The sequence below is a fragment of the Anomalospiza imberbis genome, chromosome 23, assembly GCF_031753505.1.
Source record: "Anomalospiza imberbis isolate Cuckoo-Finch-1a 21T00152 chromosome 23, ASM3175350v1, whole genome shotgun sequence".
In the NCBI taxonomy this organism is placed as follows: Eukaryota; Metazoa; Chordata; class Aves; order Passeriformes; family Viduidae; genus Anomalospiza; species Anomalospiza imberbis.
The window spans coordinates 7,421,797-7,446,101 of record NC_089703.1 but is presented as its reverse complement, the minus strand read 5'-3'; the positions used below and the strand labels follow the sequence as shown (position 1 = coordinate 7,446,101).

Sequence of the window (24,305 nt, the reverse complement as noted above, 5' to 3'; positions counted from 1 at the left end):
CTGCAGCCGGGCTGGGCTGGGCTGGCAGCAGGCTCTGCTCACAGCCCAGAGTGTGCTGGTGTCTGGGCCGTGTCTGCACCACAATTAACAGCTCTGGCAATTAACAGCTCTGCTCAGCTGCTGGTGGAGCTGGGAGCTGATGGGGTGGGCTCCTCAAAGACCTTCTCCAGAGTCAATATGGGCAGAGCTGGTGTCTATGGTGTCTGACAAGTGACCACAGAGCAGCTTTGGCAGAACATTTTGGCTTCTGCTTAAACCTTTGGGCTCAGTCTGTGTGTTTTATCTAAGTTAGCTGAGATACAGGGAGGGAGTGGTGTAAAGGGAAGAGAACATGCACTAAGTCCATGCACTAAGGTGTGAAATGCATTCTGGATGGCACAAAGGTGCTCTTGTGGTCACTGAGACAAGGCTGCTTTAAAAGCCTTGCAGTCAGAGCTTAGGACGTTGCTGCTGGACATCCCTGATCTCATTTGGGAGAGAAGAGGGTGGAAAAAAAGTGATGAAAGTTCTGTTACTCGTTGTTACTGCAAGGGGAAGAACAGGATTTCCTAGAATGTGGAAAGCAAAGTGTGGAGTTTTTGTTCTCAGCCGCCTGTGGCTCAGGGCAAAGGTGTTGTCCCATTTCCCCAGGTGCTGCCCCATTTCCAGCCTGAGCTCGGCCTGGGAGTGGTGGCAGTGCTGGGAGGAGCCACAGCCCCATCAGAGGGTGGAACTGCCCAGGTGTGCTGGGAGCTCAGGTGCCTGCACCTCCCGGAGCCTCTGCTCCCCTTCCTGCCTCGGAGCAGGAGCGTGCCATCACCTGGAGCAGGAAGGTGGGGTCACCTGGGCCTCCAGGTGGACCTCAGGGGCTGCTCAGCTGGACCAGCTCCTGTCACAGCCCTGGAGGGAACTGGTAAATCGCTCTCCTCTCTGGGGAGTGTCAATTCATCTCTTAGGGGAAGTTTGTGCCGTGTGGTTAATTAAAGAAAGGCCAACAGGAGTTGTTAAGTTGCTGTCTCGTATCTGGGGAGTTAGGATGCTGTGGGGAGCGTGGAGGAAGAATACAATAATAACAGGGCTCAATAAGCATTGCCAGGAGTCAAAGCCCAGAAGCATTTTTGGATGATTTGGTGGGATATTGCAGGAGAAGGTGGGATAATACAGCACTAACCTGAGAGTAAGGTCAGGGCGTAAAACTCCACTTGTTGACAGCAGGAGGAAGACACGATGCTGGGAATGAGCTGAAACAAATGTGCTTGATTAAATGAAGCTTGTGGTATCGCATATTTCTGTGCTGACAAAGTGATTGCTGCAGATCTTACCTGACAGGACCTTTTACGTTTCTTGGAATGCAGAATTTCTGTAACAGGAGAGTTTTTCCACCTTCCACACCCCTCAGCTTGTTGTTTTACAGTGAGGATTTCTTCACAGGCTAATTCACTGTTACATGATCCACCAAACAGCTTTTTCCTGCTGCTTTGTCACCCCCACAGTGAGATTCAGCATGAGCTGGCATCCAGCCACCTTTCCCAGCAGGTAGGGGGGAGTTGCTGTGATTTCTGCAGGCTGGGGCACCTCTCTCCAGGTAAAGCACCCCAACACCCACAGTTCATGTGTTATCTTTTCTCTAAAGAGAAAATCGTCATTTTGGGGCAAATGGAGCCCTTAAATGGAAAATTCAACAAATTGTGACCATGTAAACTTTGAGTGGCACCTCTTTAAATTGTGCTTGTGAATTTATTTTTCTCCTTTCCTAAAGCACTGGGGATTCTTAGAGGTAGCAAGCAGCAGAGGGGAGCTAAAATGATTTGAAAAATTAATAGCAGGGTCGTTATCTTGCTGCAAGGATGTTGCCCATTACATCTTTCCCCTTTCCCTGGCCCTGTCATGCTTGGATTTTAGTGGCTCAGAGGAAAGTTTTACAGTTCCCAAAACAGCAATTCTGCAGCCTCCTGTGTCCCCCAAGGAGGATGACAGATGAAGAGGATCTTCCTCTTCTGCACCAGATTGTTTTGCTCTCCTATGGCTGTGCTTGTCCCTGACCTGGTAATTGCCTTTGAGACAGTCAGGTTTGTGCTGATCCTGATGGGAAGTGTTGGAGGGATGATGAGGTCAGTGTTTAAACAAGACAGCTCCTTCAGAGGGGGACGTGTTTGCAGGACAGGCGGGTGGGTGCTCTTGTCAGGTCTTAGTCCTGATGTTTGAGAACTGTTTGCTTTTTTCCTCAGGGTGAAAAGGTCACAGACGAGAAGTGCTTGTTAATGAATTGGTGCAGTGTCCTGGGGATGGAGCCCTGGCTCTGCCCTCGCAGTGCCTGCGGGGTGTCGCTGCTCTCTGCGGTCCTGGCAGGTTGGATGGGCAGTCACAGCACTTTGTGTCACCTTTGTCTGCCCCAGGTGTCACACAGAGCTGTCCCCAGCACCTGCTCTGCCATCCTGTGCGAGGGACTCTGCAAGAATCCCAGCTGCTCTGTCTTTAATCACTGTGTGTCTGCTGTAAAAACATCTGCCCCCCGATCCTGACCGTGCTGGGGACCTGGGGAGAGCCAGGGGTGTGGGCGCTTGACATCTGCTCTGCAGCCTGAAGTGCTCACCCCTTTCTCTGCAGGATGGCAGGCTTTGCTAACTGGGTGCAAGAGGAAATGTAATTTCACTGTGAGCAAAGCAGGGTGAGAGCAAACAAGAGTCCAGAGTCTCAGCTCGCTCTGTCGTGCTATCTAAACACCATCCAGATTCTGGAGCTTTTGGAATTTGAAACTTGGTGCATTGGGAGGGGGATGGAGGCTTAGATGTCTGAGAATCCACGGGTGTGGTGTGCCACTGAGGCCCTGGCAGGAGTCAGAGGCTGGTGGAAGCCACGGGGCTCCTCCTGGGCAGCACCTTTGCACTCGGGTGTTGCACAAGAGGCCCTTGGGCAATCACTCACCTGCTTCTGAGGCTGTGGGGAGAGGGGTAACAGTTCCTCTGTCCTGCAGGTTGTCTTCTCACGTAGTCATGTGTTTCCAGGAGCTGAGGGCTGCAGGAATGCTGGATAACCCCAGACCTTGTGCACCCCAGGCTGTTGCAGTGTCTGACAGCAAAGTTCAGTGGACAGGTGAGCATTGGTGCCTCTCTCCTTTGTGTTCCCAGTGAATTCTCTTTCTGTCCAGCCTGTGTGCCCCCCGTGCAGTGCAGTGACCACACCACCACTTTAAACAGGTTTGTATCTTAAACTATTCAGCATTTGGAAACACTTCATTGTTCCACTGTCTTGCCTGAATGGTGGTGGGGGAGACTTGGGAGCTCATTGAGATAAATACAGATTACAGACAAGTCAGCCGTGTTTATGTTTTAATATTGGTAATTTTTAGAGGCCCTAACCAAGACTTGGGGGTAAGGGACAGGACAACTGTTGATTTATGAGTTTGAGCCTCTTCTCCCTTGAAAGCTTTTTCTTCAGTACTGCTGCAGCTGCTTCCCTGACTCTTTGTTTGTCCCCAGACTCTGTGAGTGAGAAGAGAGGAGGATTTCAGCCCACCTGCCCCAGCTCCCCCTTGTTTGATGCCAGCTGTGAGTGTTTCTTTGGCAGTGTCTTAGCTGGTTGTTGTGAGCAATAGTCAAGGAAGCAATCAGCAAGTATACTGCCCTAGAAGTGCTGCACATTGTTGGGCTTGCCTCACCCCTGCCCCCGGGCCCGGGGCTGGGATGCTGCCCAGGGGTCTCTGAGGAGCTGCAGCTGATGGCAGGAGTGCCACGGGATGCCTGATGTCACTGCTTCAGAGAGGAGAGGAACAACAGGAGAAGATGAACACGCTGCTGCAAGTTTTGTTCTTTCTTTGTCCTTCCCGAATGCCTCTGGAGGGCTCTGTTGCACCCTTTCCCTGCAGCAGAGCTCTCCTTTTGCTGCCTTGCACTCTCTCTGTTCCAAATCACTTGTGTGAAACAGCTGGAGTGAGGCTTCAGGGCAGCTGATGTGCATCATGACTTCTTTCCAGCTTGAGGCTCTCATTACCAGCTTTTGTGTCTCACCTGTGCTAAACCCACAGCCTGTGGGCAGCCCTTTCCCTTGCACAGGGTGTTCGACTGGCACTAAAAGCTGCACCCCAAAAATCCTACCATGGTGCACCATGCTATTGTAGATAATGAGAATATTAGAAGAATATCAGTGGAAGTTCCACGAAGATCACTGCAGGGCAGCCTCTTTGCACTCTGTGTAAATGCCCTTTCCAGTGCCCTCTCCCAAAGTGCCACCCCTCCCTCTGTGCTGGAGTCTGGGCTGCTGGGTCTTATGATCAGCTCTTAAATGTAACTTCTGATGTTTGTTGGTGGCATGCTCTGTTTCATTAGGGAATGTCCAATATTAATATCTTTATTTTTCTCCACACAGCCGCAGCATGAAGGAATATCCCATATTAATCCCCTAATTTAAATTTGAACTTAATAACTATCACAACACTTGGAGCATCCTTTAATCCATTGATTGCTGCTGGCTTGGTTCCAGCAGTGCCACTAATTACATTCTGCCTGCAAAAAAAAAAAAAAAAATCCTCATTGCTGGTGGCTTTTCTTCTGAGAGCTGCTGGCTGGAATTCTTGTGCCATCTCTGCAGCCCGAGACACTTTTTAATGCTAACGGGAGTGTTTAAAATGACTGAGCATCTCTGCTTGCTGGAAGAGAAGCCCTGGGCTCGCTGAGGGTGTGCTCTGGGCGGGGGCTGTGTGTGGGGTACAGACTCTGCTCGGGGGTCCCTCTGGGCATGGGACAGGACAGACTCAATCCCGGGCTCAGCCTCACCCAGCAGCTTTTCCCAGGGTCGTGTTTGTTCCTCCATCCCCGCCCTGAGCCTGCCAACAGCTGAAGGTTTGTTGCTCCAGGAGCTGCCTCTTGTGTTGGTCTGGTTAAAGGGCATTTCCAGAGGACTGGGAATAAATTAAAATAGCTTGAATTCAACTTGTTTTCAGTTAGTGTATCCAGAGGATGTGGAATAAACTAAAACTAGCTTTAATTCCCTCATTTTCAGTTACTGTGATGGCATGAGGGTGCCTTGGGTGGGACTGCCCCCACGCTGGCTTGTGCTGTGTGGCACACCTGGCTCCTGGAGGAGAGTGGGAGCTGTTGGAATTCAGGGTGGATGGAATGTCTGCTCCTCTTTAACTGCCTGCCTGCCCTGCTGCTCCTTTTTCGTGGTAGACACACAGGGAATGTATTTCCTTGTGGGCTTTTTACTTGAGTCTGCTGAATCGCCTTGAAGAAAGGTGTCTGGAGGGGGGCAGCTGTTGAGAGATGGCTCTGAGTGATCATTCTGGAATTTTCTGAGCAGCCCTGGATGTCTCTCAGCAGTGCTGTATCAAAAGCTGTGCGTATTAGTGTCTGTCCAAAATGGAAGAGAAGGGGTTAATGAAGTCAAGGATTAGGTCCTTAATCTGTGTCAAGAAATGTAGACTTTTTTTTTTTGTCACATGCTAGATAAAGCCACAAAGGACAAGCATGAGGGCTTTCCCCTCTCTCAGGAGCCTTCTCTGAGCCCTGCTCCCCTGGCTTTCCTTTCAGCCCACGCAGTGACCCCGAGGATCAGGTGGTGACCTAGGAAAATGCTCCCATTCTCCTGGAAATGAAGAGCCCAGGTGCTGGTAAAACTCTTGGCTGGCTTTCTTTCTGAATTGTCTTCCAGTTCTGGAGTCAGGTCTCTGTTTCAGGTTTGTTCCCTCCGGGCTGGGGTCTCACACGAACCCTGCGTGCTGAGGGGCTGTGGGAAATGGATTTCTGGAAAATTCCCTGTGCCAGGGAAGGTTGTGCGGGATGCATTTCATTCTGGATTCCTCTGAGAAGGGTGGGACTTGTGTGTCTTAGCTGTTGTTAGCCCTGAGGTGCTAAGGAGTGTAAGAAGCAATTGTCCTGGCTTCCTTGGTTGGAACCAGCTGTGTGGTGTTTGAGAACGCAGACATTGAGGGGTTCTGGTTATTGCAGTGCTCATCTGCTTTTTAATTTTTTTTTTTTTAATGGGTTCAACGGAACTGGACTCGCCTGCTTTTCCAGGCTCCCACCTGAAAGTCCTGCCTGAGCTGAGGGCGTGAGGCAGGTACAGGAAAAGGTGGCCAAGGTCCCTTTGCTGCTGTTAGAGGCTCCTGCCTCTGTCAGAGGTGGGGAGGAGCTGGTGGGAGCAGGACAGCGGTGGTGGGAGAGCAATAATCCCTGGGCCTGGGCCAGCAGTGGCCTCTTGTGGGTGCTGGGCTGGCTGGGACCCTGGGTGTGCTGGCACTGGGGTCAGAGGTGTTGATCCATCCCTGCCCTTCCAGTGAGGGGGGAAGGCAGCTCGGCTCTCTTGGCTCAGCTGTCAGGAACAAACAAAATAAATGGTGCAGAGGCTGGGATGTGAGGCGGTGTTAATGGCTCAGGAGAAGCCCAGGCTCTCCTGCCTGGCCAGCCCAGAGCTGGGCTTTGAGCATTTCAGGGCAGTACAACAGAGCCAGAGCAGAACTTCTGCTCATGTGCTTCTCCCGTGGAGTGTCTTCATCTCTGATAAAAGTGTCTCACTGATGTGGCACTAAATCCAGGAGAGCAGCAGGCCCTGTGAAGGCACTGTCTGTGATATGCAGAGGTGCTGTGGGGTCTCAGCTCCTAATCTTCACTTAAAAGCCCCAAGGCACATGACCAGGTTCCCAGTTAATGGAGAACTGTGCCTCAGCCCAGCTTCCTACCCAGCTGCAAAGGCAAAGTAAAAACTTCTTCTTGAAGCCATTTAAAAAATAATTTGAAGGTTATATCAGTACCTTCTGTCTCACAGTGGAGGTAAATTCATGTAGTTACAGCTCACCCAGTGCTTTATAAGATGCAGAGTGCAGCCTGTGTGTCAGAAAGCTCTTTTAGTAGTTGGTGGGGTGAATTCCAGTCATTAAAAAAAGATTTTCTGTGTCTTTTCACCAAATACCATGTTGCTTTATCTCCCTATGCTGTAAAAAGCATCTGAAGGTGAAATTCAGAAAGGAAAATTTTCATTGTGTGCGTTGCTATATGACAAGCCACTTCCTTAGATTTTTGTTCCTGAGCTATAGACAATGCTGCCTTTGAATTGAGATGTGTCTTTGGGCACTCTCCAAATATTCCTGTTCTCTGGGCAGCTGCAGATTCCTTGGGGCTGGAGGAGGAACAGACAGCTGCTCCCCTGCCCTGCAGTGAGCAGGTGACAACATCAGGTGACAGGAATGCCACAGAGATGCTGAATGTCTTACACGTTGAGGTGCTGAGAAAGTGGAAGGTGATGGGAATCTTTAGTAAGAATAATTTGCCTTTTGTCGCTCAGTTTTGAAGCACAAACTCTCACTATAGCCTGCTGTTGAGTGGTGACTTCTGTGTGCAAATTTCCCATACCCCTATTTTAGAAAACAGGGAGAGACCCGGCAGAAAATCCTCTGCCTGTCCTATTTCTGATTGTTGAGGCAAAGATCCGTTTCTCTGGTTTTTATTTCAACAATTTATGATGACCTGACGAACCTTTTTTTTAGAACTGAGGAGAAAGGAATATCTGAATCACAGCCACAAGTCAGTGGAAATGCAAGTTCTGGATTTATCTTGGTTCTCTATCTGGCAAGACTTAATTAAGCTGTGTTGTGGAGCCACATCCATCACCCAAAATAAAAGCAGCACTCACCAGGCAGGGTGTTTGCTGACGTGGTTTGTCTGGATGTCTGTGGTAGGTGGGGCTTGTGCTATAAAAGTGGGGAAAAGGGAAACCAGGGAACAGGAGGAAGCCAGGAATGTGTAAGAGCAACAACTGGGAATGCAGCCTTGACAAAGCTTTGTCTCGTGGGTTTTTTTTTGAGGGGTCAGATGGTATCAGATTGTGTGTGGGGCAAATGCACGTTGCTGCAGCTTCCTTTTCCTATAAAGAACATGCAGGAGGCATCACGCTCCAAAATAAATTCCAAAAAAAGTAAAGGCTGCTTGACTGAAGTTTAACCGAGTGGTAATTAAGGTACCTTGAAAGAAGATCTTGTTTTCAAAGGCAGCAACCTGTGTGTAAATCCCGGTGGCTCTGGCTCAGCAGGGAGGAGAGCTGCGTGCTGTCCTTGGGGAAGGAGGTGTCCACGGGGAAGGAAGGAGACAACAGCAACCCAGGGGTTTATTCCTGTCTCGCTCCCTGCTGCCGCGCTGCCCCCGGCGGCCAGGGCGGGTTTTTTGATTGAAATTAAAAAAAAAAAAAAAGGAAAAAGGATTTTCCGGGCTGCGGGGCCGCTGTGGGTGCGCTCCGTGCGCCGCGGCGGGAGCGGCTCCCGGTCCCGGTCCTTGTCCCGGTCCCGGTCCTTGTCCCGGTCCCGATCCCGGTCCCGGTCCTTGTCCCGGTCCCGGTGGGGATTCCCTCGGCAGCGAGGGGGCCGGGCCGGCCTCACATGACGGCGGGGGCGGGCCGGGCCCCGCCGCTCCCGGGGCTCTCCTGCGGCTGCTGCGCTGCCTTCCCGGCCGGTGCCGGGCTCCGGCCAGGGCGGCCAGGGCGGGCCGGTCACTCCGGCAGAGCGCGCCCGTCCCGGGGGGCTCCATCCCGCTGTCCCCTCGCTGTCCCCTCGCTGTCCCCTCGCTCCTCTCCGCTGTCCCCCCACTCCATCCCGCTGTCCCCCCGCTCCATCCCGCTGTTCCCTCGCTGTCCCCTCGCTGTCCCCTCGCTCCTCTCCGCTGTCCCCCCACTCCATCCCGCTGTCCCCCCGCTGTCCTCCCCGCTCCATCGCGCTTGTCCCCTCGCTTGTCCCCTCGCTTGTCCCCTCGCTCCCGTCCCTCTCCCGTCCCGCTCCGTCCCGCTGTCCCCCCGCTCCATCCCGCTGTCCCCTCGCTGTCCCCCCGCTCCATCCCGCTGTCCCCCCGCTCCATCCCGCTGTCCCCCCGCTCCGTCCCGCTGTCCCCCCGCTGTCCCCGCTGTCCCCCCGCTCCATCCCGCTGTCCCCCCGCTGTCCCCCCGCTCCGTCCCGCTGTCCCCGCTGTCCCCCCGCTCCATCCCGCTGTCCCCCCGCTGTCCCCCCGCTCCGTCCCGCTGTCCCCCCGCTGTCCCCGCTGTCCCCCGGGCCATGGCCGCCCCGCTGCCCCCCACGCGTTTGTTCGCGGCGGAGCGCGGGGCCGTGCTGCTGTCGTGCGCGCTGTCCTGCGCGGGCTCCGCGCTGCTGCTCTGCACCCACGCGCAGTGGCCGGAGCTGCGGACGCGGCCGCGGCAGCTGCTGCTCCACCTGTCCCTGGCGGACCTGCTCTCGGCCCTCTCCTACTTCTACGGGGTGCTGCGGGACTTCGAGCGCGCCTCGTGGGACTGCGTCCTGCAGGGCGCCCTGTCCACCTTCGCCAACACCAGCTCCTTCTTCTGGACCATGGCCATCGCCCTCTACCTGTACCTGACCATCGTCAGGGGCTCGCCCACGGGCACGGGCTTGCTCTGGGGCTTCCACGCCGTGAGGTGGGTGCTGTGTGCTGCGGCTGGGACCCCCGGGCACCCCCACCCTGCGCCAGGATGGAGCCTCGGGTGTCGCTTGAGTCTCTGCGCTTTCCTTCTCCTCTATTCCCCTCGGATTCCTCTTGAACAGGGGTTTTGCTGTCTTTTAACTAACCACCCTGCTTGTTCCCCCTTTCCCTTCCCAAGTGAAGAGTTGGCGACGTGGAAAAGTTGAAGTTTTTTTGTTCAAGGTCACTTAGAAAAAATCTCTGGCAAGTTCTAATGGCTGAAAATCCTGGCTTCTGCTTTCCCTGCAGTCTGCGCTGATGTTCTAGAAATAATATAACAAACCTTGTGTCTGTGATACCTGCCTGCTGCTGCCCAAGCTTCCGTGTTTGGGATCTGTTTCCACAGGTCCCCAACTTCCCTGTCAGCCTGCTCTGTGGATCCTTCCCCTCTGCCCAGGCAGGTTGCTGTATTTCCATACTCACGGGAAAATGTTGCCCACAAGTGATGAAACTGCTAGAGAAGCTCTCTGGAGGTTGTTTTGGCATGTTTGATTGAAAGCAAGACAAACCAGTCCACAGTGTAGCTTTATGTCTCAGTTTCTGCTATTTAGGGCACTGATTTTCCACATCGTGTTTAGTAAATCTTTCATTATGCAATTGGAGCTTGTGGAATCATGTGCTATGTCCACGCTGAGCAAAGCACTGATCCTTTCGTCCCCTGTGTTGCCAAACTTTTGCAATAAATTATAGGAGGAGAGATCTGGTTTAAAAGGGGAAAAAAAAAAGTCCTCAGGACAAGTAGAGAATTTTCTTTGGTTTCTTAGTCAAATCTCTGACACCTTTTAGTTTCAAATAGCATCGTTTGGCAGATGATTGCAGTAGAGCTGAGTCCAGGTGAGGATGGACCAGAGAGACTCTGAGTGTTTTTGAACTTCAGTTCTTGCCCTGCTGGAATTGCTGCTTGGCAGCAGGGGCTGTGTGAGGAGCTGAGGGGACTGCACGTGGCCCTGGGCACGCCAGGGTGGTGCTGAAGCTGGGACGAGGCACTGGAGCAGCATTTCTGTTATTCCATCTCCAGTAAATGGAGAGCTGCACTCTGAGAGCTGTGGTGAGGACAGGGTGCTGCGAAAGAGCCACGTGTTGCTTAATGGATATAAAAACCAAGTCTGACTCCTTCCTGGGCATTGTGGCTCCATCGGGCACATCAAAGAGCTCGGGCAAATCTGGCCTAGTTGTAATTTTCCCGTCTGCTAATTGCTTGTGTGGCTTTGGTCTGTGCTTCAGTTTCTCCATCTTGTTTAACGCTCCTCAGCCTTATCAGCTACCAAGTGTGGAGAGAAACAGAGCCACTGAAACAGTGCTGGCTGCAATCTGTGCACTCCCTAAAAACTCTAAAAGTCCTGGGAGAGAGATTGCTCTAACCCCTGACACGGAGGGAGAGGTGCTCAGACTGAGCTGCTTCTGGCTGAATTTGTTCCCTTTATTTTTGGTTCTTTACAATAAAAATGAAATGCCATCTTCAATCCTTGCTATTGATCAGCACCATCTGCTCTATTTAAAGGCTGTTGAGCACCTGTGATCAGGTTCTGCTTTGTAAATGCCTCCTGTTCTGTGCAGAGCCAGTGCTCAAAGCTGCCTCTGCTTTATGATCTGTCTGGAATGCCAGAGACAACAAGTGAGGACGTGTTCTCTGCCCATCCCCTCGTGACACATCATCCTGCTTCCCTTCCCTGCACTTTTGTAGTTACCTGAGAAATTAAATTCTGGGCATAATGCTTGGAGAGGGAGCTGACTAAATATATGTTGGAAGTCAGAACCTGGAATTTTCCTGAGGGAAATGAGGATGTCACAGTGGATCGGACCCGTCAGACAGGTTTGTGCCACAGGGATGCCTGTGGTAACACATCCACCAATTCCAGGCTGGAGAGCTGCAGCCTCTGCTTTGGTTTTAAACCTGTTGAGCTCAGATGAGCTTTGAAAACAAGCCCACAGCCAGCTTTGGAAACACTTGCGTAGCTGCAAAATGTGAGTTCTGGCATCCAGTGTGCAAATGGCCAGGCTGCCTCACTGCTTCTGAATTTCCAAGTGTCAGGTGTCATCTGGCTGGAAAACATCACCTTTGTTGTGAGAGAAGCTGATCCAAACTCGGGGTGAGGAATGGACCAGGCAGAGCCCACCTTGGGATTGTTTCCTGCTTGGCTTTTGATACCAATTGCTGACAACATCTGAAGGGTTTTCATGTCATGATCAGGCTGTGCAGACCATTATAGCCATAAATGTACTTACTTTTAAAAAAGCTGTAACATATGCATGCTTATATACTAAAATATATGTTTTATATATATATATATATATACACACATTTATAACCATGCATATCTATTCGTGTCCATGGAGTGCCTGGGGTCCTTTCATGCACTACTGCACTGCTGATCTCACTCCTTCATGGGCTGCCTCCTGCAGGATTGAATTTGGGCAGATTTGGAGTTCTGGTTACAATGTGTGCTCAGAGCTCCTTCCTGGACCTGCCTGGGATATCCAGGAGCCTGATTTTTCCCTCCTTACAGAGTAAAAATTCCTGTCCCCAGAAGGAACTGCCTGCAGGATGGCTCCTTGTCTAGCCTGTGCAGGCAGGTGACAGCAAATCACCTCCGGGGGGAAAAAGCTGTGCAGCATAAATCAGAACGTGGTTGTTGGGCAATCTGACCCCAGAAAACCAGGGCAAGTCGAGCTGAACACTGCTGAAGGGTGTTCACCTTGCCTTGTTTTGGTGTGGCTGTGCAAAAATCTGCTGGGATGGATGATTTTTTTTTTTATTCATAGATCACCAGGAGCTGTTTTGGAGGAGTAAGTACTGCTGTGTCTGTGTTACAGGTTGGATTTCCAGCCTTTTTGCAGGAAGGAGGAGTCATCTTCCCTTCTCTCCCACACTGTTTGCATCCAGGTGTGCTGTGGAGAGGCCCAGCCTACAGAATTGCTCTCTGGGGCTCGGAGGAACGTTTCTGCTTCTCTGTTATCTTGGATCCTTTTGATTCCAGTCCTTACACACACCTTGGGTGATGATCTGTCCTGATTCTTCAGTTCCTTCACTCTCCTAGTTCAGTAAAAGCATTGACATTTGGCAGCCCTCCTGAATCTGTCACTCTGGAGCTCTGAAGAACAACTGAATCACCAGTCTCAGTTCTCCTTTCCAGCCTGCTAAAATGGAGCTGAACTTCACAGAAGTGCCTGGTTCCTTCCTAGGTCCTCTCTAATTTCACTTTGTTGGTAATCCTTTTGCCTGGTGTTAGTGGTAAATATCCATCTGATCCCAGAATGCTATTCCAGTGAAGATTAACTTCCTCTTAATGCAGCAGTTTTATTCTTCCTTTCACCAGTTATCTCCTGAAGGTTTTTAAGTCCCTTTCTCAGGGGGGAGTTATTTCCTCCTGTGGCCTCTCTGTGCCTGTACTTACACTGTCCTGTCTTACATCCACACACCATCATTTGACCTGGTTTTATCGTCATTCTTTTGCCGTTTCAGCTCACTGACGAGATCATTATTTAGGCAAATGAGTTTCTTAATCCAGTTCCTTTTTCTTGCTGCCTTCATGCCTTTACATGGTTTCTTTAAGGAAGTGCCATTTCTCTTGAATTCTCTACCTTAGTGCTCAGTTCTTGCAGGAGTGCTGAGAATGGAATGTCTTTGCATTTGCAGTTGTTTTCTGAGAAATCACCAGTTTTACCGAAAGGACTCCTGAATTGTGTGGAAGCTTTCATGGTGGTGGTGACGTTTGGGATGTTTTTAGAAGTCTGCTCTGATAACAGAGTGGGGAGGGCTTCCTGCAGCACAACTGTCCTTAAATAACAGCACTGGCTTGGAATAGCACTGCCTGTTCTGAGCTGAACCCTGAGACAAAATGTTCTAAACGGGCTGGAGAGTTGACTCTAAGTTTTTTTACAGCCTTATATTTATATTTGCTTATTTTGTGAGTAGGTGAATCCAGACATTATTTAAGAGTAGGAAATGGGGTATTTTTGAAATCGAATATCCTGGGATTATCTCTGGTTCTGCAGTAGGGCTATGGTGTTTCAGATAATCTGGTCAAGGCAACTGCTGTTTGCCTACCTGGTCTGGTGTGTCTGATTTTTGGGGGCAAGATCCTTTCCATGCTCCCTGCAGCTGCTCCAGGCTGTCAGTGGAAGACTGAGAGCAGACAGTCATGGATTTGTTTTCTGTGCACCTGGGGAGAGCAGGAGGGTTGTGCTGGAAGCCCAGCCTGAGCCCCTGTCCCTCTCTGCGGGGTGGCCGTGGGGAGGGCAGGTGACACACTCAGCTGGATGCAGGGCACTCTTGTGCTGGAATTTTTGTTTGGGCTGGTGGGATTTCTCTGTTCTTCCTCGTGGTTTCTTGTGGGCAGCCCAAGCTGCTGAGTGACTTCATTCAAGTGTGTCACCACAGTTATTTTTCTTCTAAAGGCTTCCCTGTATTTGTCTCTGCCATCAAGTGAGAAGCCAAAGTCACAGGTCCAAGTTATGTGGATGTGGCTCCTCTGCTTTCCTAGCTTTTTGCTGTTACTACCAGTACTTTTCCCTGGTTCTTTGTCCTTCAGAAATCATATTTTTGCTCCCAAAATGCTGACTACATCTCCACTTAAAAGCAAAGCAAGCAAACAAACCACAGAATGAAGGTGTGGATTGCTTTGTGTGCAGAGTTTCACTTTGGAATCAGAAGGTGGGACTTGGCTGCTTGTGCTCCAAAAGCTCGGGATCAGCTGGCTGGGTCCTGCAGGAAAATCACATTTTACAATGCCCTGGCCTTGGCAAATCCTCCATCTCCCTGTGTCCAGGAGGGAGTGGAGAAGGGCAGGAGGTGGGATGGGTCCTGCTGCCCTGGCTGCACCCTGAGCCTGCTGGGAGGGCCAGCTCAGAGTGCAGCACATCCCTGCACCTCTGCCCTCAGGGCTGGCTCACACTCCCACCAAGGGTCCCCAGGAGGTGGATTTGCAGTCCTGGATCATTCACTGCCCAGAGCCTGCTGGCCACTTCCCCTCACCTGGTGCAGCAGTGCTGCTGGTCTGGGATAAGCACTGGAATCCCGTCTGGGGGAGAATCCCTGGGTCTGCCACCCATTTCCTGAGGTGTGGGGGGCTCAGCTGAGGATGTTCCTGGCTTAACCCCATTCTCTGTGTCCCCTCTCAGCTGGGGTGTCCCCCTGGCCATCACGGTGGCCGCTGTGGCTCTGAAGAAGATTGGCTACGACGCCTCCAATGTTTCTGTGGGCTGGTGCTGGGTCAACCTGGATGCTGAGGATCGGCTCCTGTGGATGCTGCTGACAGGGAAGGTCTGGGAGATCCTGGCCTATGTCACCCTGCCAGTGCTCTACATCCTCATCAAGAAGCACATTAACAGAGCAGTGAGTATTTTGCTGGGTGATTCCATCCCCCCACGCTCTGCATTTCTTGCTCCTTGTTCAGGCAGGAGTGCTTCGTGACACTGAAATGTCCCTGGGAGAAGCAGTGCCCTGATCCAGCAGCACCATCACACCGTGACTTAGCACAAGCAGAATGTAAAAGCCCTTTGAAAACGAGCAGGGGTTGTGGGATGTTCATGAGGAAAATGCTACAGTAGGAATTGAAACAGAATGTGAGGACAAATTCAGCTTTAATCAGTTTTCTGCAGTTCCACTTGTACCAAGATTGGAATTCTCAAGCCTCAGTCCTTTTAGTGTTTCCAATGATATTATGTGTTTGTGAATGTTATTTTGTACTGGCAGCTCAAAGCTCCATTTGGGAGTCCAGGCACTGGATGGCTCTGGGCACCATACAGGAGACTCCCTGTCCTAGCAGGGTTTGGAATTCAGAGCTTCAGTTGGTGCTGTTCCTTGTGAACACACAGAATCCAGGCATCTAGGACAGCATTTGCACAACAGACAAATCCAGATGAGAGTGGCACAAGGAGCTGCACCCGGAGATTAATTTTCTCTCTGAGCTGGGTTAGGGAAAAAAGCCCCACGTGTGGGTAGATGTCCTGGAAATTTCTGCCTCTGCCTGTGGTGCAGTTGTGGTGCTGGTGGGGATGAACACAGCCCTGGTTAGGGCAGGATCCTGCAGATGATTTGGAAGAATCAGGCGATTTTCAGCAGCCCCGAGCGTCCTGGGAAGGGAAGGGAAGGGAAGGGAAGGGGAGCAGAGCTGGGGAGGGTTTGCTGGTGCCTGTCAGCATCACCTGGCGTGCAGCAGGCAGGACACGGTGTCCCAGCCTGGGCAGGGAGAGCAGCGTGACCTCCTGGAAACCTGACCCGGGCTCCTGCCTCTGCCAGGGAATGCTGGGCACGCTGCTGTCCCTCCCCACTGCTGGGAGCACTGCTGGGGGCAGCTGGCCCCGTTCTCCCGTCGGCTTTGGAGCAGCACAGGGAGCAGTGCCGCTGCTTGCCTTCAGCAGGAATGTTCCCAAAGGCAGAGCGTGGCTGCTGCTCTTCGCCGCGCCTGCTCCCCTCCTGAGGGACTCCTTGGCTCTGGGAAGGAGCCCTGGAGCTGTCCCATGTCTGCAGGCTCCTGCTCAGGCCCCCGTCCCCGTCCCCTCTCCTGCAGCACGCCGCGCTCTCCGAGTATCGCCCCATCCTGCCCGGAGCCCCTGCCCTGCAGCCCCGCGCCAGCGTGGCAGACAAGAAGCTGATCCTCATCCCCGTCATCTTCATCTTCCTCCGCATCTGGAGCACGGTGCGCTTCGTGCTGACCCTCTGCGGCTCCCCCGCCGTGCAGAACCCCGTCCTGGTTGTCCTGCACGTGAGTGTTTGCCGGGAGATGCATCCCGGGGCTGGGCAGGTCAGATTTGGTGCTCCCAGTGTCTTTTTCTGGTGGGAGGGAGCGTTGCAAGAGCACCTGCTGCCCGCAGGTGATGCCTGGGCAGCAGCAGTGCTGCGGCAGAGACAGAAACGCGGCAGGAGCTGTTCCAGCAGCATCTAGTGGCTGCAGAGGAAAGCTGCACTGGCAGGGATGGACAGGGTGACACCCAGCACTGCGGGAATGTTGGGTGTCCGTCCTCCAGCAGGGCTCAGCCTGCGCCTGCCCTCCACCAGTGCCAGCACACAACAGCCCCCCGGCCTGCTTTTGGGGGCTTTCTGGGAGAAAACCAGCTCATTTTCCCCTGACTCGGTGTTTGCTGTTCCCTGGGGGTGCCTGTGGGAGCAGCCCTGGGTGATTCCTCTCCTGCCCTTGCAGGGAATTGGGAACACGTTCCAAGGAGGAGCCAACTGCATCATGTTCGTGCTGTGCACGCGGGTGGTGCGGGCCCGGCTGCTGGCCCTGCTCTGCTGTGGCCACTGTGGCCAGCTGGCCTGGCCTGGCCAGGGATCCCCCAGCTCCTGGCAGCGCCCGCAGCCCCACAGGGACAGGGACAAGGACAAGGACAAGGACAAGGACGTGCCCGGCCCCGGGCAGACGAAGCCGCTGCTCCCCAGCACCTGAGCTGGCCCTGGCTGCTGCTGATTCCTTCTCTCATGGTAAAATTCCAGAGCGAGCCTTTCCTCCTGCCCTGCCTGTGCTCCCATGGGAGGGCTGGGAGCAGGGACAGGGACAGGGGAGCAGGGACAGGGGACAGGGACAAGGGGGCAGTCACAGGGGACAGGCAGCAGGGACAGGGAGCAGTCACAGGGGGGTTCTGCTGCTGCTCTGGGGGTTCCCTGTCTGACTCTGCAGCCCCGTCACGCTCCCAAACCGCTTACAGAGCTGCCTGTGAAAGGAGGAACTGGGCTGCAGGGCTGTCTGGCCCACAGGAGCGGGGCACCAGGCAGAGCTGAAGAGGAACTGGTGGCTCTTGTTGGTGTGAAGTGCCACGTGCACACACATTTCGTCAGTACTGCACAGATCAGCTCTTTGGTGCCCCAAGTTCTCCCCACAAGGGGATGCCTCTGTGGGCAGAGGTGACTCCTGCTCTTTCCTGAAGCATTCACTTTATAATTATATTAGTATATTTAAACCCTAATGTGCACAGGCTGTGTAAACACTCATGAGCCCATTTCATGGGGCCGCTGAATGGCTCTGCTCTTCAGCCTCCCTGGAGTCTTTGAAAGGTAGATGGAAGCATCTTATCTGTGCCATAGATGACTTCAGGAGTTGTTTTTTCTCCTTTCAAAAGGCTTTTAGAAACTTCTGAAAGCTAAATAGGAACCTTGATAGCTCAACCTCTTGTGAGTCCCACAAGGCTTGGAAAGAGGAGATGTGTTAAACTTCTTGCAGAAAGGTAGGATAGAAATGTTTAAATTTTATGAGACTTAGTATCGTGCTGTGTTCAGGTTTTTTTGGAGCCAGCCCTGAAGAGACAAAGTAGAATTGTCACCAACTTGGCTTAAGGGGAAGACAAAACAGCAGAAAAACCAACACAAAAAAAAATCAAAACAGATTCCATGTCCTCAGTTCACCTTTTTCCATTGCAGAGCTTTGAGAAATGCTTTTGGAGGAATGGACCTGGGTTGCATTTCCAGCTCCAGGGGTGTGAATGTCACACTGCACGCCTTGTTCCTGCAGGTGCAGGGTGGTGGCACAGCCCTGCAGTGACTGTCACTGTTCCTGCAGGGTGGTGGCACAGCCCTGCAGTGACTGTCACTGCTCCTGCAGGGTGGTGGCACAGCCCTGCAGTGACTGTCACTGCTCCTGCAGGTGCAGGGTGGTGGCACAGCCCTGCAGTGACTGTCACTGTTCCTGCAGGGTGGTGGCACAGCCCTGCAGTGACTGTCTCTGTTCCTGCAGGTGCAGGGTGGTGGCACAGCCCTGCAGTGACTGTCACTGCTCCTGCAGGGTGGTGGCACAGCCCTGCAGTGACTGTCACTGCTCCTGCAGGTGCAGGGTGGTGGCACAGCCCTGCAGTGACTGTCACTGTTCCTGCAGGGTGGTGGCACAGCCCTGCAGTGACTGTCACTGCTCCTGCAGGGTGGTGGCACAGCCCTGCAGTGACTGTCACTGCTCCTGCCGGTGCAGGGTGGTGGCACAGCCCTGCAGTGACTGCCACTGTTCCTGCAGGTGCAGGGTGGTGGCACAGCCCTGCAGTGACTGTCACTGTTCCTGCAGGTGCAGGGTGGTGGCACAGCCCTGCAGTGACTGTCACTGCTCCTGCAGGTGCAGGGTGGTGGCACAGCCCTGCAGTGACTGCCACTGTTCCTGCAGGTGCAGGGTGGTGGCACAGCCCTGCAGTGACTGTCACTGCTCCTGCAGGGTGGTGGCACAGCCCTGCAGTGACTGTCTCTGTTCCTGCAGGTGCAGGGTGGTGGCACAGCCCTGCAGTGACTGCCACTGTTCCTGCAGGTGCAGGGTGGTGGCACAGCCCTGCAGTGACTGCCACTGTTCCTGCAGGTGCAGGGTGGTGGCACAGCCCTGCAGTGACTGTCACTGCTCCTGCAGGGTGGTGGCACAGCCCTGCAGTGACTGTCACTGTTCCTGCAGGTGCAGGGTGGTGGCACAGCCCTGCAGTGACTGTCACTGCTCCTGCAGGTGCAGGGTGGTGGCACAGCCCTGCAGTGACTGTCACTGTTCCTGCAGGGTGGTGGCACAGCCCTGCAGTGACTGTCACTGTTCCTGCAGGGTGGTGGCACAGCCCTGCAGTGACTGTCACTGCTCCTGCAGGTGCAGGGTGGTGGCACAGCCCTGCAGTGACTGTCACTGCAGGTGCAGGGTGGTGGCACAGCCCTGCAGTGACTGTCACTGTTCCTGCAGGGTGGTGGCACAGCCCTTTAGTGACTGTCACTGTTCCTGCAGGTGCAGGGTGGTGGCACAGCCCTGCAGTGACTGTCACTGTTCCTGCAGGGTGGTGGCACAGCCCTGCAGTGACTGTCTCTGTTCCTGCAGGTGCAGGGTGGTGGCACAGCCCTGCAGTGACTGTCACAGCTCCTGCAGGGTGGTGGCACAGCCCTGCAGTGACTGTCTCTGTTCCTGCAGGTGCAGGGTGGTGGCACAGCCCTTTAGTGACTGTCACTGTTCCTGCAGGTGCAGGGTGGTGGCACAGCCCTGCAGTGACTGTCACTGTTCCTGCAGGGTGGTGGCACAGCCCTGCAGTGACTGTCTCTGTTCCTGCAGGTGCAGGGTGGTGGCACAGCCCTGCAGTGACTGTCACAGCTCCTGCAGGGTGGTGGCACAGCCCTGCAGTGACTGTCTCTGTTCCTGCAGGTGCAGGGTGGTGGCACAGCCCTGCAGTGACAGTCACTGCTCCTGCAGGTGCAGGGTGGTGGCACAGCCCTGCAGTGACTGTCACTGTTCCTGCAGGTGCAGGGTGGTGGCACAGCCCTGCAGTGACTGTCACTGCTCCTGCAGGGTGGTGGCACAGCCCTGCAGTGACTGTCACTGTTCCTGCAGGTGCAGGGTGGTGGCACAGCCCCACAGAGGGAGCTGCAGCCCGGGGAAAGCGGCGCTGGAGAGGCTGAGCCCTGCACAGGTCCCGTTCCTCACTCACCCCGCAGCCCCTGCTCCTCAGCTGTGTCAGGATCCTCTGGAACAGACTGCGCTCCAGTTTATCTCCCCTCCTTGCCTCACCCTCTGCTGGGAAGCCGAACACTTGTTTGGGGTCTCGCTTTTCTGCCTGCCGAGGCCGGTGCGTGGTGAGTTCTGAGCCGGACTAACCCCGGGGCCAGGAAAGCTCCAGGAGCTGCTGAAGGACTGGCCTGGCCATGGCTTTCACTCGTGGTGTGGGAGCCCTCCCGGGGGCTCCAGCCTGGCTCTGTTCTTCACTTGAACAGGGACAAAATAATGTTTATTTTGTGGTGCTGGTGGATGGTGCCTCTGGGTGTTTATCCCTCCTCCGTGGTGTTTAGGGGCTGTCCCCACTGGGGTTTGTGGTGGCAGAGTGGGGGTTCTCCTGAGGGAATCAGAGCCCTGCAGGCTCCCTCGGTGCTCAGGGATGTGGGGATGTGCCCCAGGCTCCAGCAGGGACAGCTGCAGCACAGTGCCTGGCTCAGAGCTCGGAGCTCCTGGGCTTTGTCTGTGCCTTGGGACTGCTGGATCCGACTGGGGAAGGGCTGGGGCTTTGTGTGCCATTTGGAGATAACGTTTTACCTCATTCACAGCTCCTCACTTGCTCGTTTTTAAACTATTTTCTCCAACTTTTACAAAATAAAGCTCAGTTTCTTTACCAGGACACTGCCCAGCATTGCATTTGTGCAGCACAATCAGGATCTCGTCTGGCTCTTGGTCCCAGAGCCCCAGCTCTGCTGCTGTTCCCTGCAGAGTCCCTCCTGTTGCTGGGGTTCACACTCAAATCTCCCTCTCCGTGTTTGACTGGAAGCCATTTGGAAGCTGATAAAGCAGGGTCTGTGTATGGCTTATTTTCAAGCAGATCATTAATTTCTGAAATCCTTGTTTCACCTAAAGTCCTGTTGTAGCTCAGGGGCCCAGAATATTGAATTAGCTTTGCCTGAACATGCAATTCCTTCCCAAAATGCAGGTGAGAAGGTGTCACTCGTGGATATATTCTGAGGGATGTCTCCTCAGGGTGGGCATTGCAATGAGCACCCTGCAGCAGGGCTGGCTGCCAGCTCCTGCCCAAACATCACATTTTAGAGCTCACCACTGACCTTCTCCAGCACATTCACTGTCCTGCAAACTAAGTTTGCCCTATTAATCATTTTTTTCCCCCCAAAGATATCAGGGTTTCATAGGATCCAGCCTTGAGCACAGGTCATTAGGCTGAGGGTAAATAAATCCCTGCACACATTCCCTGCAGGGGAACTCTTGCCATGAGCTGGGTGAGGGCAGGGGGGACACGGAGCGGAGTGGAAGTCTCCAGGCACACGTGCTCTGGGGTGAAGAGCAGATGTAAAACTTGGGATGTGCTGCAGCTGAAGTGGAAATAGTGCTTGTAAAATGCCTGTAAAATCAGCTCTGCTCGTTCCTGGCTCTGTCCTTTGCCAAGTCCAACAGGATCCCAGCTGCTGAAGATGTCACACCCCTGCAATTGCTTTGAAAATCCAAGCAGTTGATTTACTATCCTGTCTCCCTCCACCAACCTCTTCCAAGATCATCCCAGTGCCAATTACAACCACAGAGATGTTGTTGCCACACTCCTGCTGTGTTCGGAAAGTATTCCAACTGTTCTGCTGCCATAAGCAAATATTTACTCTGATGAAGGAGTTTTGATGACAAACATGTGTGTTCTCTTTGATTCCTGTATGTTTCAAGATTATTTCTTCAAGTTCAGGAACAGAGTTTAAAGACCATGATAGAGAATTCTCCTTCCCTGTATTTGCTGAGTGTCAGAGCAGCTGTTATTCTGCCAAGAGCTCCCAGAGGGTGATACTGCCTTTAAAGGACTGGAATTCCATGATGGAAATTTGTCCTCTTTGCAGTTTCCCCAACTCTGGGGCAGAATTTTCCCTCTTGGCTTAAGATCTGTAAGGGTGAGGACACCAGGAGCTGCTGAGTGAGCTGTGGGCTGTGACACAGGAGCGTGATCCCCACCAGGCCACCTGGGAACAGTGCCTTCAGGCTGTTCACTGAAAAGAAATGCAATAAAAGAGAAAAGCCAAGGAGTCTGGGGACTGAATTCCTCCACACTGAGAGCAACAGGGCTCTGCTCTTCCTCCTGCTTCAGGGCATGCTGCTTCCATGTGCAGGAGGAGATGCTGCAGCCAGCCAGAAGACACGTGGAGAAGAGGTGTTGCTCAAGAGACGCCTTTTTTCTGAACTGGCTGATAAAAATAGACAGACCAATAAAGAGCAGGTTTTGTTCTAGTTTATGCGGCTGCCTATGAACTTTGCATTTCTCTGATAAACTCTGGAGTTGTAGTGGATGATTAACCAGGTCCTGGGCTCTTGGAGCAATCCCGTAACAGAGGAGGTTAACAGAGAGCCAGCAGCACGTGGTGCACCTCTTGCATGGAGAGGCAAAGGAACTCGGGTGCTCTGGAAGAGACACGGCCACAGCTCTGGGAGGACGAGCTCTGAGGAGTGCTGGAGTGCCTGAGCCAGCTGGTCCCTGCAAGGTAGGACAAGGAGCAGCATTTTGGCCAGTTTGTGTGCAGGGGGATTAATGGGGTTCAGCTGCAGTGCTGTGGCTCGGGACAAACACCCTCCGTTGCCAGGGCTGCTGCCCGTGTTCCCTGATGCCACAGCTGCTGGGCAATGCCTCTGGCTGTCCCACCCCCAGCGCCCAGCAGCTGCAGCTCCATGGACTCTCCTTGTCCATATGTCCAGATATCGGGGGAAATTGGCTCATTTTACAGCTTTGGTGAAAGTCTGCCTCTTCTCCTTGGAGAGATGAGGTTCTCACTGGGCAGCACCTCTGTTTGAGACAGGATCTGGTAAAAGAACATCTGGCACTGGCAACAGAGTTGGAAGAAAACGAAATTGGGGCCGTGGGAGAGACAGGCAGAGGAAGGGGATGATCAATCACAGTGCCTTACCCCGTCTGACGGAGCCTGTCACTCATTGGAAGGGTTTGGGAGAGTCACAGAAAGGGTTTTTCTGGGCAGGGCGTTTCCATGCTCCCCGTGGCTGCTGTGACTGGAAGAAGCTGTGCTCAGCATCTGTGATTCACACACCGACATGAAGCTGAAAGGAGGGAAGCAGGACAGCTCCGAGGGTGCCAAGGGGGTGAGTATGCTGCCTGCTTCCAGCTTGAGTCTCCCACAGGGATACAGGATAAGCCCTGGGCATCTGTGGGTACCTGGAAAGAGAGGAAAGACCCTGATCTTTTGGGCTGAGATGTTTCTGTTCTTGAGCCCAGTTTGTGTCTATCAGTTGCACCGAGTGATTGTCTGCAGCTCTCCCACCCCATAACTTCTGTGGCCCTTTCCCCTTCTGTGGCCCTTTCCCCTTCTGTGGGACTTTCCCCTTCTGTATGTGTTTTCTTTCCCATTTTCCCATCAGTTTTAGGCTGCAGATGCTTCTGGATGGGGGCTGCCTTTCACAGCAGTGTTTGGGGAGTCTTGCACAGCGCACTGCTGGGGAATGCCAGAGGTTTTCTTGAAAGTGCTGGATGTCAATAATGAACACCAGTGGCTCTTTTGAGCTCCTGGGATTTGGTTAATGAGAGCAAGGCAGCTGCTTTTCTTCACCAATGAGAGAACGTCAGCAGTCTCCTTCCAGAAAACGGACCTGGAAGCCCGAGCTTCCTTCCAATGCTTAGGCTGAGATAGACTTGAATTCTGATCTCCTGTAACACCTTAAACTCTGCAGATCCCTGGAGCTGCCAGAGATTCGGAGGAATAGAAGGAAGCAGCAGCAGCTATTTGGACAAATTAGGGAAATGACAGAGGCCTCTGAGTGCTGGGACGGAAACCCTCACAGACATTAAGGCTGGTAACGGTGGCAGCAAACGAGATGAAAATGAAAAATGACTTTATTGATGTAGCAGCAGTGAGATGCATTAGTGAGCCATAAAACCCAGCCAAACAAAACCCCAACAACCCAGCTCTGTCAACACAACCCGGGGGCTGAAGGACAGCTAAACTGTTGGGAAAAGCGAGTGGTTTTGGTTGTTTGTGAAGCCAGGGAATATGTGCCCACAATGGGGTGTTGATCCCGCTCCAGATGGCAATTCCCCTCCTCAGTTCTAGTGCAAAGTGCAGCTCTTGTACCCCGCAGCCAAGCCCTCCGGGGGTTGCCTGGATAAGTCCTAATTGGCTTCAGTGGCAATCAGTTAGTTCCATAAATAGCTCTATCCCAAAATGCAGAGGAAGAAAAAACAAACAGGAAAGAGTTCTTGCCACTTGATGCAAAAATCACTTCTTTTTAAAGCTTTCCTGTGCCAATATCCTGTGTCATTCCACTGCTCAATTTGCACATTGGAAAAGAATAATTGCATACAACCTTTTCCCTGCAGGGTGGTGTTTTAGGAATGGTAACTTGAAAAAAAAATTAATCATCCAAATGATTCATCAATACCACCAAAGCAGAGTGAATTACTCTAATGACTGTGGGCATATCAAGCAGAACAAAATGAGTTGTAATGGAAACAACCCGTTGGGCT

General features: G+C 53.0%; 2 protein-coding genes across 4 annotated transcripts in view; both read left to right on the top strand.

Moving 5' to 3' along the window:
- Positions 1 to 24,305, top strand: part of ENO1 (enolase 1) — a 129,698-nt gene that overhangs the window by 64,251 nt on the left and 41,142 nt on the right. Inside the window, exon 1 of one of the 3 annotated variants that reach the window (XM_068171500.1) lies at positions 643 to 649. The exons of the other annotated variants lie outside the window; for them this stretch is intronic. The gene's annotated coding sequence lies outside the window, so the exon portion shown is untranslated. Of the gene's footprint in view, positions 1 to 642; positions 650 to 24,305 lie in introns of those variants that run through there. 3 annotated transcript variants of the gene reach the window in all.
- Positions 8,975 to 19,776, top strand: GPR157 (G protein-coupled receptor 157). The gene is made up of 5 exons (XM_068171505.1): positions 8,975 to 9,387; positions 14,553 to 14,766; positions 15,944 to 16,138; positions 16,574 to 16,854; positions 19,697 to 19,776. Exons 1-4 carry the CDS (start codon positions 9,011 to 9,013, stop codon positions 16,817 to 16,819), a joined length of 1,032 nt encoding a protein of 343 aa, XP_068027606.1. The 5' UTR covers positions 8,975 to 9,010; the 3' UTR covers positions 16,820 to 16,854; positions 19,697 to 19,776.